The sequence below is a fragment of the Macrotis lagotis genome, chromosome 1 (genome assembly GCF_037893015.1).
Source record: "Macrotis lagotis isolate mMagLag1 chromosome 1, bilby.v1.9.chrom.fasta, whole genome shotgun sequence".
In the NCBI taxonomy this organism is placed as follows: Eukaryota; Metazoa; Chordata; class Mammalia; order Peramelemorphia; family Peramelidae; genus Macrotis; species Macrotis lagotis.
The window spans coordinates 557,684,611-557,698,443 of NC_133658.1; the positions used below are offsets into that span (position 1 = coordinate 557,684,611).

Genomic DNA, 13,833 nt, shown 5'->3' on the forward strand with positions numbered 1-13,833 from the left:
TTCATTATTTTCCATATTGTACTTTGGATCAAAGTATTTTCTCCAGGAACATTTTTTTCCCAATGAAAATGTATTACCTTGGAATAAACAATAAAATTATCTTCATAATTTATCCTGATCCAGGATCAAGTTCCACTAAATAGATTATAATCTTCTTGAAAGAATGTACTGCCTCTACTTGTCTTATTTTCTTCAGCCTAAAATCATTTTAACTAGGACAGTCCTTCCAATTATCAGAGGTGCTCTGCTATTAATCTAAAGGATCCTGAAAAATGTTTGTGGATGAAAGCAAAACAAGACTAACAATTCTACTTGTCTGTAAAGTGGTCTACTACATTTCAAACTCTTTTAAGAAAGGAACCATAATTTCTTCAATTTTGTTTCTCTGCCAGTGCTTCCCACAGTAACTACATTGCTTGATAACAGCCCTAAATAGATGTTTCTTGAATGAATTCTATGTCCATAGATATATGATTCCCAAGTAGGAAGCTTAAACAACTTTAAAGTGAGCAATCATCCACAGTATAGGATAGATTTTTTCCAGCAGATCATTTCCTTTTGTTATACTCTCAAATGGTCTGTGTGGCACCATTTAATGTTGATGATGATGATGTTTGTTCTTCATTCTTGAAGAAGAGCATAACATCAGGGAGGTGATGTCTTGACAAGCATATGAATTATATTTGAGTGAGAGGGTGCTGTGCTAAACCACAAACAAGTCTCACTTTTTCCTTTGGAGCCATTTGGGTCCTGTGGCCAGATATGAATCAGGACAACTGGAGATGGCCCTGAATGTGAGGCAATCAGGGTTAAGTGACTTTTCCAAGGTATCAAGTGTCTAAATCCAGATTCAAACTTGGGTCCTCTTGACTTCAAAGTCAGTGCTCTATCCAGTGCACTGGTTTAGCTGCCCCTAAAATGCATTTACTCCTCAAGTACACATATTTAAAATTGTCTAGGTACTTTTTGCTAAGGGCAAGATAGAATGAACAATTTAATGGAAAAGAAACTTGTTAACAATGCAATAAGCATATCTAGTAAATAGTTATTTCAACTTTCTCATGCATACTGAGAAGAGCGTTTTAATCCCTGGCTAATATCCAAGGGGCAAAGGGGAGTGGAGAGGGAAGGAAGATATTTTCTTTTCATGAAATAATGGCTCAGTGGAAGAAAATATCCTTAGTTTTCAGGAAGCCTGAATTTGAAACCTAATAGTATGATGGATGGAGTGCTTTACTAGCTCCAGAAAACTTGGATTCAAATCTCCCCTCCAAAATGAGTAATATGTTACCTTAATCACCTCCCTCAGAGGTTTGTTAAGAAGCACAAATGAGATAATATGTAAAGTTATTTATATAGTATAAATATTATATTATATTAAATTATTTGTTAACTGTAAATGTGATGTTAGCTATTAGCTAATATTTTATTTTCACACAAATAACTGACATTTAAAAAGTATTCTATTTTACAAAGGGTTTTAGATTCTACTTTCTTGCTTTGTTGTTGTTGTTGTTCAGTCATTTATTTGTTTGGGTTTGATTCTTTCTATACATCATGATCTACCAAAGGCTGTCCAAGCTCCTTTCATTGCTTCCATGACACTATCTATCCATCTCACCCTTTGTCTTCCCCATCTCTTTTTACTTTCAATTTTTCCCATCACCAGGATTTTTTTCCCAATGAGTCCTGTTTATCCTAGAAAGCTGACATGAAAATCAAATGTCATATTGTATAAAACAGCCTTTAGAAACTATAATATATATATATATCATCTATTTATAATTAATATTAGTAAATAAAAATATCACCACTGTTCATATAACATTTCATAGTTTACAGATAAAAAATTAATAATAATAATTGACTAGTGTATATAAGTACCTAAGGACTGTTTGAGGGAACTTGATATTAGATCATGAACTGAAAGAGGTAGTAACATACACTACGATAGCTATCTTACACAGCACTGGAACCCTTGATGCCAGCAGGAGAGACCTGCTTGACTGTGTGAACCAGAGAAATGCAAAACTTCCACTCTTCCCAGGGGATAATACCTCTGCTTTTTCCAGGGCCAAATGCGCCTCTGATTTTTCCTGTTCAGCCAACATCTTCACCTTTTCCATCTCAAATAGGTTCTTGTTTCCTTCCCTAATCTGATCTGTCAGATCAGAAATTTCTTCTAAAGAGACAGAAAGAAGAAAAAGCACATTAATTATGGGGACCAGCTTCAGGTTCATTAAAATAGATGCAATGTTACAATGTTAATGTATAGTGACACTTTGTATCACTAATTTCCCTCCCCCTCCCTTTCCTTTTTAGTGGTGCTTATCTAGGTCCACTGGACTAAAGCCAGAGAGAATATGCAACTTCTAAGACCTCATCAGCTCCTCTGCTCTTCTATTAAGAGGATTCAACAACCTCTGAATGCACTGCTTGTCAGCTACTGCAAGATCATGAGGAGTGTGGATTTAGGCAGATTTGTGCTTTGTCAGCATTTACCCATAAACCTGGATAAGTTAGAGATGCTCAGGATAGGACTAGAGGAGGTAACAGCCCCTCTCAATTTTAAGTGCTATGCTGCAAGCAGTCTTCTGAATGGAAAGGGAAAGAATCGAGCCAAGCCTTCAGTACGGTCTGAAATTCAGCTGCCTTATAGAATTACTGTCATCTTGCCTCATCGTAAAATCTCAAGTACATAAAAGATATATTGTGAGCCAGGGGGCATCAGAAAGATAATGTGACTTTGGAAGTAGATAATTAGCCGCAGGCTGTGGAGATCCAAGGTCTACTACCAGTTGTGCCCTTCTGACCTGTGCTTGGTGACTCTGCGTACATCACTTAAATTGTTTGTGTCCAAGTTTCAGCCTTTTGTAAAATAGGAAGAATGAAAATGCTGAATTCCCTTAGAAGGGCTATGACAAAGAAGAGTCTATAATCTTAAAGAGGTTGAAAAACACTTTATAAGAGCAATTTAAATGTCTAGTAATTATCAGTCTTTACTGGGGGTCACATACGCTGATATTCATTCTCTCTAAAACAGGGCTGACTATGATTGGCATATTGGGGACAGTCTCTGACCTGGACAATTTGCAGCTTCTGCTTCTAAACCAACTGTATCCCAGCCTCCAAGGGAACTATGATCTCATTAGCATGAACTCTTTTAACTAAAAGATAATACAACTCATTTAAATCTTCTTTGTCATGCTGTGGCTTTTTCACATTTTTTTCTGTAAGGTAGCTGGGTGGAATAATGGATAGAGCTGGACTTGGGAGTCAGAAAGACCTGGGTTCAGATCCTTCCTTGGGCAGTTATTAACCATGTGACCCTGGGCAAGTGACTTAGTCCTCCGGAGTCTGTTTTCTCATTTGCAAAATGCGAATATTAACCTCTCTCCAAGGGCTGTTGTGAGGATGGAATGAGATAACTTACATAAAGGGTTTTGCAAAACTTGAAAGCATTATATAAATACTAGATATTATTATTATTTAGTCCTCCAAAGACAATTTATCCAACACACTCTAGAGGATCTTCTCAGGATGTTATAACATTACATGGATCCCAGTGCAACTTGGCCTGTCTATTCTTCCCTTATCCTCACAACTTGCCTGGCTTATGACCTTGTCCAGTCACATAAGGGCCAAAGGCATCTGCTGTGCCTGTCCAAAATGTGGATAATGATCTGCCCACTCAACATGTTCTATATATATTGACATATTTGAGTAATATGATTTTTTTTTTTGCTCCTCTATTTTTCAGTGTGTGTGGCTAAGTTGTTCTAATGACCATGGATCTCATTGAAGGACTCCTTTACTCAAGGGCTCATTGAAATCAGTACATCATTATCTACTGCCAGGAGCATCTGGAAAACCTTGACATGTATAATAAATTCCTCTTTGATTTGGACCTTGCACAAAACACCTATTTCTCTGGTGAATGCCATTGGTGAGCTCATATCTCCCTGTTTCATTTCTCTCCTGATATTGTCAAAGATAATTCTTTTTTGTCCTTCATTTTTGAAAGACCATGCCATCGAGGAGATAATCTCATGACAAACACATGAATTGAATTTGAGTGAGGGGGTGCTGTCACCAACCTCATTTTTTTTCCCCAGAGTAATGTGAGACACTTGACACTAACTAGTTGGTGACTTAGCACAGCAACCCCCCTCTCCCCACTTAAATCTAATTCATATGCTTGTCAAGGCATCACTGCACTTATGTCATGGTCAATCATCATCATCATCATCATCATCATAACTCTTGGAAAGCAGGGCAGGGACTGGTCTTGATAAAGATAATTATTTAATAATCCTTTATCTTCACCTATGTCAGTGATCTTGCAGTAGACATTTTGAAGAGAACACTGACGACTAAATTTTATTCTACAAAGTCAAAAGTACATTTTTTGTAGTCAACAAACTCTATACAGAGTAGAATCAATCTCTACAATTGTGTGGCTATTTATGTTGTAGAAAATCATCTGAAAAGGTTGATTTTTTTCATATTTTCATTAATGATATCTTCAAATACTTGTTTTAAATGCTCATAGGTCATGAGAACATCAAGAAAGCATATCGCTTTTAGAAATTTCATTTAAACTGAAAGGAAGAGTTACAGCTAACTTAGGGATCTCTCACCCATAGGTACACTCTTCCCTTAAGGAAAAAGTCTAATGCCCCTTTTAAAATTGACAGCTTTTTAAATATTTGAAGACAGATAAAATCCTGCTAAGTCATCATCATCATCATCATTATGGGTCTCATTATCTTGCCCAAGCTGAATGTACAGTGGTTATTCACCAGACCAACTCCAATACTGATCAATATAAAAGCTTTAATTTGTTTAATGTTTCTGACCCAGGCTGGTTCACCCCTCCTTAAACAACCTAAAAATTCTTGACTCCTAGGGGATTCACTATATTGTTTCCAGAGTTTGTGGGGAAATCTAATTGGTTTTAGGATTACTGTAGCTCAGAATTTCTGAACCTAAGTAGTCTATCAACCTCAGTCTCCCCCAGCGTCAGGGACTATAGATATGGCACAATGTAACTGGCTAAGTCTTTCATCTTTGAGTTAACTAGTTCGTTCATTTGATTTTCCTATATAGCATGATGTTAATGCCCCCCATCATCATTTAGGTTGCCTTCTTCCTGTGACAAAATATTTCAGAGGTGATGTGATGACATCAGAGTAGTATACGACTATAACCTTCCAAATATTGGGCATCACTGATCTCACACAGCATAAACTTTTTGGCTTTCATATTATACAGTGATTATAAATGTAAAGCTGAAAAAGACATTAGTTAGTTCATCATTATCTTTAAAGATGATGAAACTGAGACCCAGAGAAGCTAAATTATTTGTTCATGGTCACCCATGCAATCAGTCACAGGGATAGGATTCAAATTCAGGACCTCAAGTATCCATTTAATTACATGATACTCCTATTGCATATTTATTCCATTAAATAACCTTCCCAATTTTCCCATGAACCTTCATCTTGCCATCCATCCCCCATACCATATCTATAAAGTTGCATTTTTTTAAATCAGGCTGCAGGGTGACTTCACATTTAGCTCTATTATAGTACATCACATTCTATGTGACCCAATGTTCTAACCTATTGAAATCCCTTTGGTCCACAACAGCCAGTCCATCAGTGTTTGAAGTAGCTACACAAAAAGCTATACAAATGTAAGGCACAGTCATAGTTACATGTGTATATAAAGACTAGGTTAAAGTTGTTTTCTCCAGGTCTGTGGTCTGCCCAACATACCATGGAGGTTCTCATTTTCTCTTTTCAGAGCCTTCTGGTTCAAAGTGATCTCTTCATAAGCTTGCTTGAGGTTGAGCAGTTCTTCATTAATGCTTTGTGTCTCCAGCTGAGAGGCTTCAAGCTCTGCTTGAGAGTTGTCATATTTTTCCTTCCAGTCTGTAACGACTTTGTCAAAGTTCCTCTGCTTCTCATCCAGGAGGGCTGCCGTACAATGGACCTTCTCCAGGTCAGATACAACATCTTCCAGCTCCAGCTGAAGTCGATGCTTTGTCTTCTCCAAGGAGGAGCTTTTGGCATTAGCTGCCTGAATGGCCTTTCCAGCCTCCTGAAGGCAAAATGCCAGTTTCTTCCTAAGGAAAAGAAAGGGAGGATAAAAGTCCTACTAAAAGGACTCACTCAATTTTATCTTGGAATCCAAATAATAAAATACTTAAAATATAATATGTGTATAAGATGCGTACATATAAAGATAATATACAGATAGATGGATAGATGGGCAGGTAGGCATACAGAGAGACAGAGAGAAAGGTAGATAGGTAGATGGAATGAAAGATCATAGTACTACACTACTCTGATGTTATCCACACATATCTGGAATATTTTGTCAGTGTTAGGGATTACATATGTATGTATATGTCATATACACACAAAATGTATAAGTATAAATAAAATATATGTTTATATGTATACACATATAAATTTTTGTTTATATACTATAAATTAAACATGATATATATGTATACATCAATATAGCTACACATTAAAGTAATATTTATCATTACTACCAGTACTTAGTACATTATGCATAATATATAGGCACATATAGTGTATGAATCTACACATAAATTTTAATCTTACTTGACTATTACTAGCAACATACTTAGTATACCATATAAATAAGCACACACACACATATTTAGCTCTATATATTGTGGTTGTTTAGCTGTTTTTCAGTTGAATTCAACATTTTGTGAACCAATTGGAGTTTCCTGGCAAAGATAGTGGAGTGCTTTGCCATTTCCTTCTCCAATTCATTTTACAGGTGAGGAGACTGAGACAAACAGAGTGAAGTGATTTACCCTGGTCATTCTTTCCAGGAATGGGGGGATGCTTTTAGGACATCTCATTCAAACAACATGTCCAAGATAGAACTCATTATCTTTCCCCACAAATCTACCCTATTCCAAATTTTCATTTTACAGTTGAGGACATCTCCATCTTCTTAGTCACCTAGGTTCATACCTCAGTGTTATCCTCAACTTCTTGCTCTTACTCATCATTTATATTCAATGTGTTACCACATCTTGGTTTTGTCTTTCTCTGAAATTTGTCTTGGATATATCCCCTTCTTTTTTCTTACACACTCAAAATTCTTGTTAAATATCTCTTCACCACTTTCCTGGACTATTGTCCTTTTCTCTGCTCTATTAATCAATTTGAAGTTTCCTTTACATTCAGGATAAAACTAAACTCAACTGTTTATTTATTCTTGACAGGTATGACTAAAAAATAAATCAGTGCCAAGATTATGTTCCAAAGTTTAGGTCTGACCATGTGACTCTACCATGACTCCCTTTGGCCTTCAAGATCAAATAAAAGTCCTATGTTTGGTATTTAAGTTCTTCATAAGCTAGTTTCTTCTTACCTTTCTGATCTTCTTACATTTTACTCCCCCCTTCACTCATTGGCTTAATTATAATTCCTCAGCATGATACTCAATCTCCTGTCCTCTCTATGACTTTGCACTAATTGTCCATCCCCCCTTCCTGGAATTATTTGACTCCCAAACTCCACCTTCTTAGTTTTCTTCTCTTCTTTCAAGACCCAATTTGAATCTTTTCTTCTGAAGACCTTACCTCAGGGACTAACTCTTATGATCCTGGGTAAGTCATTTACCCTTTTAATCTCATCTTTAAAATTATGGGATTGGATATGACAGCAGATAAATTCCCTTCAAGTTCTAAAGTTATGGAGAAGAGGAGTGGGAATATGCACTTCTTTAGTACCTAGTATTAGACCAGACACTGTGCTAAGGGATCCTCACAACAACCCTGAGAGATAGATATTATTATACCCATTTAATAGTTGAGGAAATTAAATCAAAAAGAGAATAAATTTCTTAGAGCTAGTAAGTATCTGAGGCTAGATTTGAACACAAGCCTGTCTCCAAGATAAGTGCTCTAGCTACTGTACATATGACAATAATACATATATATAATTATAATAAATATTTATATGTGATATACTAGAGTTATACAATTAATAGATTTATGTATTATCTGATAATTACATAACATATCAGATAATATTATTTCTCATATATAATATGTACTATGAAATAATATTCTATAAATATATAATATATATTATGAGAATATATGATATGATATTATGTGACCCTATGATTGCAAGAAATGATGTCTCAAAAAACAAGATCTGAAGAAGTAAAAGGTATGTAGACAACTTAACTGGAGACCCAATGAAATGTAACTAAAGAACATTTATAGCTGAAATTAGAAAAAAGGACAACAAATAGAAATGAAAACCATAAATGAACTAAGACATTTGCATTGATTAGGTTTTCACGACCTGACTGTGACCTATTTTTCCAACCTTATTTACTTTACTTCCCTCTACTCCCACTATGGTCTGTCCAAAATAGTCTCTTTATTTTTCTGTTGCTGTTTCTCCTGTCTCTATGTCTTTGCATGGTTCATGCCCATGCCTGCACTCACTCTCCCCTCACATAAAAATTCCTGACTTCCTTCAAAGTTAGCTTCCAATGATGTCTTCTATCTGAAGCTTTTCCTGATTTTCTTGACCACAACCTGACCAGTGCCTGCTCTCCCAAATTATCTTCAATCAATATTGCAGATATTCTGTAGATATGTCTATATGGACGTATCAACTTCCCTGCCTACACTTTATCTCCTTAAAGCAAAAACTATCCTCTTTTGTCTTTTCATCTCAGCGCCCAAGGTAATACCTGACACATAGTAAGTACTTAGTAAATATGACTGATGGACTTGATATCATTGATTACAGTATAATCATCATATATGGACAATTCAGTACATACAAGGAGAATGGAAATGACTTTCATGAGGTTTCTTTAAGCAATTCTCCAGTGGCAAATATCTAAGCAAATGCAAAGGAAATCCATGTTGAAGGTGACAGAATTTTAGTCACTGAGAGAAACTGATTTGTTAAGTCTTTGAAAGATTACTAAAAATTGGAAAAATCTACAGATATTATTAATACAAAAGGAGAGAGATGATTAAGAAGACCTCAATTACCTACTGTTCCACAGGTGTTCTATCTCATTGTTGCAAAATCATTATGAGAATGTCCTGAGCAAATATTCAGGTCATCCATGAAGATACCTAGTAGGTTGACTGGTTGTACAGTGGATAGCGTGCTGGGCTTAGAAGAAAGAAAACTCATCTTTGTGAGTTCAGATTGCTGTATAACCATATTGTCTTGAATTTCCCCTTCTGTAAAATGATCTGGAGAAAGAAATAGCAAACCATTCTAGTAGATTTGCAAAGAAAACCCCAAATGGGGTCACAAAGAGTTGGACGTGATGGAAAAATGACAACAAAATAATCCTTAATTATTTGATATGATATGATTATTTTTATTATTATATGAGAGGGAAGAAGCAGATTTTCACAGATAATATTCTGTAGGAGACCACAACTTTGCAGCCACAAAATTGATTGAAATGTATAAAATTTTCACTATTCATTTTATTTTATTTCAGCCAATATTAAATATCTACATGTACAAGCCAATGAGTCAAATGCTTTTTTTAATTACTCAGAGTAAAATGCAGCCTGAAATGTATTTTTCCAGTAAAATGTCTTCCATGCATGTGTTAGTCGAATAAAATTAATTGATAAATACAACTATTTAGTTTCTAGATTCCCCAGGCTCACAATATTAATTAAGCAAGGTCATATCTTATAACTTCCTCATCAAAGGTGTTTATCATCGTTTAGAAAATTGTCCTGCTCAGAGTCCAAAGGAGAGAAAAATTTCCTATAGATAATAAGGCATTCCAAATATTTCTGACTGCAGATAATACAGTATTGTGTGGTTTGTATCACATCTTGGAATATCCCTCTAGATCAAATGAGGCACCAGGATTCCACCAACTCCTACCTTGACAATCATACAGAACCTCAAACTTACCATCTGCCCTCCTCACATCAAATGCAAACAGAACCTCCTTCCCACCCCGCCTTCTGTTCAGGTTTTCATAAGCAAATCAACATTTCCTTTGCTACTGTGAAATGTGTGACTAATCTATTATTCTAGAGATTCAGTCAAAAGTCCTGGGATTCTGAGTTGCAGGTTATCTATGATGAATCTCCTTTCAATGACATTATTCTTCCTTCTCATACCCTAAATCTCATACTATTCCGACCTTTCATTGTACCCTCTGGAACCCCCACTCTATTGTTAACAAAATGTCCTTCACATTGGATCCCTGCCCTCTCCCTTAGAAATCTCTATTTAATTTTCTATATGCATTTTCTTCCTCCTCAACAGTATCAAAGTTCCTGAAGGACAACATTTTTGTTTTTGTCTTTGCATCTCCAGTTCCTAACATGGTTAATGGTGCGTAGTAGGCACTTAATAAATGTCCACTGAATTTAATTGAATTGAACACTGCAGTGATACCCTAGTGAGTTCCATAACCACTCAAGAGCCTGGCACAGAAACAGGCTGATACAGACTGACAAGCAGGGGAAAATCAAGTAGATGAAGAATGAATATTTTTTAGATTATGAAATGCATTGGATGGACAGTACATTGAGTTATTCGATCAGTTCATATATTTTAGGCAGACACTGAGTATGGGCAATGAACTGGATTCAGAATTGAATAGGATGAGGAGATTGGGCTGTATCGCATTTGGGAAATTGCATAGCTCTTTCAATGATGTCAAACTACTCCCTGCTGCCAAAGTACATTTTTTTAATATGAATATTCTCCTGATGATTCTGAATGACTGTACATCATGAAACATGATGACCCCAAGAACTAAAAATTTCAATTGATCTAAGAACAATGGGAAGATACTTGACATATAATTAGGCTGAGCATGTTACATAGGGGACATATCACTTTCTTATATGTAGAAAACATCATCTTTTCTATACACTTTTGCCTGGAAAAAAAAAGAGATGGGCCAGTTAATGTCATCAAGAGTGAGGGATGACAGGAGGAATATTCGGAGTTCGTGAAATACTCAAAGACTCAGGGGAAGACCTTTAGAACGCTGGGTAGATGAGAATAATGTTATTGCATGGATTAAATGTGATAATGTATGAAAAGCATTTTTCTATCTTAATGTGAATGACAAATATTTATTGTCTATAAAGAAATATTTGCCCTCTAAAGATGTATTTCTACAGAGGGTTATTTGCCCTCTGTAGATGAAAAATAGGCCTCTTGTTAAATTCTGTTCATGTTAAGAAGGCACAGTTGTGGGGCAGCTAGGTAGCACAGTGGATAGACCTGGAGTTAGGAATTAACTGAGTTCAAATCTGGCCTCAAACAGTTAATTACCCAGCTGTATGGCCTTGGGCAAGCCACTTAATCCCATTGCCTTGCAACCCCCCCACCAAAAGAAAAGAAGGCACAGTTGTATATAGTCTATACCTATAAAGAAAACATTACTAGTATAATGAACTGCAATGAGGCAACTAAGGGTATAGTTGATAGTGTTGGAACTTAGAGACAAGAAGAGCTGAATATCAATTTAATTTCATACCCTCACTAACTGTGTGACCTTGTGGAAGTCATGTAGCCTTTTAGAGTCTTAGCTTCCTCATCTGTAAAATGAGATAGTGATAACATTGACCTTAGAGTGTTATAAAGATTAAATGAAGCTATCTATGGTAAAGTTTAGAATGTTATATATACATATATATGTGTATATATATATATGTATATATGTATATATATATATATATGTGAGCTATTCTTATTTTATGAGTTCACAATTCCATTAAAATATATTCAATACTTTAATGTTTAGAAAGGACTTTTCAAAACCTTGCAGTTACCAAAGACTGTATCATTCCCATTTTACATTTTACAGATGAGGAAACTGAGATTCAGTAATATTAAATGATTTGCCTACAATTATCCAGCTAATAGGTCTATCTATATCTTTTGATTCTAAATTGAGTGTCCTATTTATACCACACTGGAATAAATATATGCCCTATATTAAATTTGAAAGCTAGGCTCATAGATTTCAGTCTGAATTTTAATATCTTCATTTGTTAAGAATATATATATATATGTATATATGAAGAGAGATAGAGAGAAAGAAAATTCCTGTCCTGAGACCTCTTCTGCTTTTTACTTTTCAATATCTCACTTGGTAATATCATCGGCTCCTGTGGGTTCAGTTATTATGCTTTATAGATTATTTATACATGTGCATAATATATTTATATGTGTATACATACACATATATACCCATGTCCAGCCTTAGTTTCTTTCCTGAGCTCTAGTCCTGCATCACTAATTGTATTTTGGGGACATCTCAAATTCAACATGTTTAAAACAGATATATCATACTGTCCCATAGGTTCAAAACCAGGGTATCATTCCCAACAGCTTGCTCTCATTCACCCTAGAAATACAATCTATTACCAAATTGTATCACGCTTTTCTCTATGTCTCCTGTATCCATCTCCATCTTTACTCTTACAGAGCCGTTAGCCTAGTTCAAGCCCTCATTACTGAATTATTGTAGTAACCTAGTAATTAGTCTCTCATACATCTCTTCCCAACTTCATTCCATCCTCTACTCAGCTGCCAGTGATTTTTCCAAAAAACTAAAGAATGGCCCTATTACCCCCCCAAAAGCAATAAATTCCAGTAACTCTCTAGTCCCTCTGCTTAGTATTTAAAACTATCCATAACCTGGCCTTTCCAGTGTTCTTACCCTTAGATCTTCTCTACATTCTCCATGATCCAGATACAATGACCTATTTGCTGCAACACTTTGCACAGGATACTCCATTTCCCATCTGTGCTTTTGGATAGGCTTCCCACTATGCCTGGAATGGATTTCCTTCTCACTTCTACCTCTCAATTTTCCTGGTTTCCTTCAACCAGTTGGCTATTACACATACCTACTATGTTAATTGCTGGGAGCCATGGGCATAAACAGTCCCTTTTCCCTCTTGCTCTCAAGGAGCTTAAATTCTAATGACTTCAAGACTGAGTTCCAATTTTACTTTCTTCAGTAGCCCTTTCCCAGTCTCCCCACCTTTTAGTTGGACATTCCTAATTAGGATTGTTTACTAAGAGTTTCCTCCTAGGAGTTGCCATCTCCTTCGTATATATCTTGTATGTACCTAATTATTCACATATCATGTCTCCTATTAGAATGTGACCTTTTTAAGGATGGGGGTTTCCCTGCCTTTCTTTATTTCCCAAAATTTACATGATGTCTGACACAGACACTTAATAAAGTGCTTTTTGACTGATTCATTGCTAAGTTTAAGTACTGTATCAATGCGTAGCATTTGAGGGGAGCTGGGATAAGAGGGAAGCAGAAAAAGTCCTATATAATAAGATTCCCATCCTCCAGTAATTTATGATTTGGAAGAAGTAAAAAGGAGACATGAGAATGAGAATAAAGTAGACTACATTCTACTTAAAAAACACTCACTAGCTAGATGGATCCTCAGTTTCCTAAATTTAAAGTAGGTATGCTGAAATGTAAGCCATCTATATCCTGATGTGTTTATGAAACAGTGAGCTTCCCCTTACCTTTCTGAATTGAAAGCATGATCTAGACAGAGCTTGATTTAGTTATTTTTGTTACTATTTAAGAAGAGAGAAAATAAATTCTCCACGAACCATTAATGACAAATAATGGATGGATTGATATCCCTGACCTAATTAATGTCTATTCACTCCAAGACCAACCCCAACAGAACGATGTAATCATCAAACCAGACTCTCTCATTTTCTCCCCTGTTCCCCTTAAAAAAAACTCATCAAAGTAAAATGAAAGATA

At 35.7% G+C, this 13,833-nt stretch overlaps 1 protein-coding gene across 1 annotated transcript in view; it reads right to left on the minus strand.

The window, feature by feature from the left end:
- MYH15 (myosin heavy chain 15) overlaps positions 1–13,833 on the minus strand; it is a 116,410-nt gene that overhangs the window by 60,941 nt on the left and 41,636 nt on the right. The window contains 2 exon segments of the mRNA XM_074211191.1: positions 2,058–2,182; positions 5,781–6,130. Of these exon segments, the coding sequence (XP_074067292.1) occupies positions 2,058–2,182; positions 5,781–6,130 (475 nt within the window).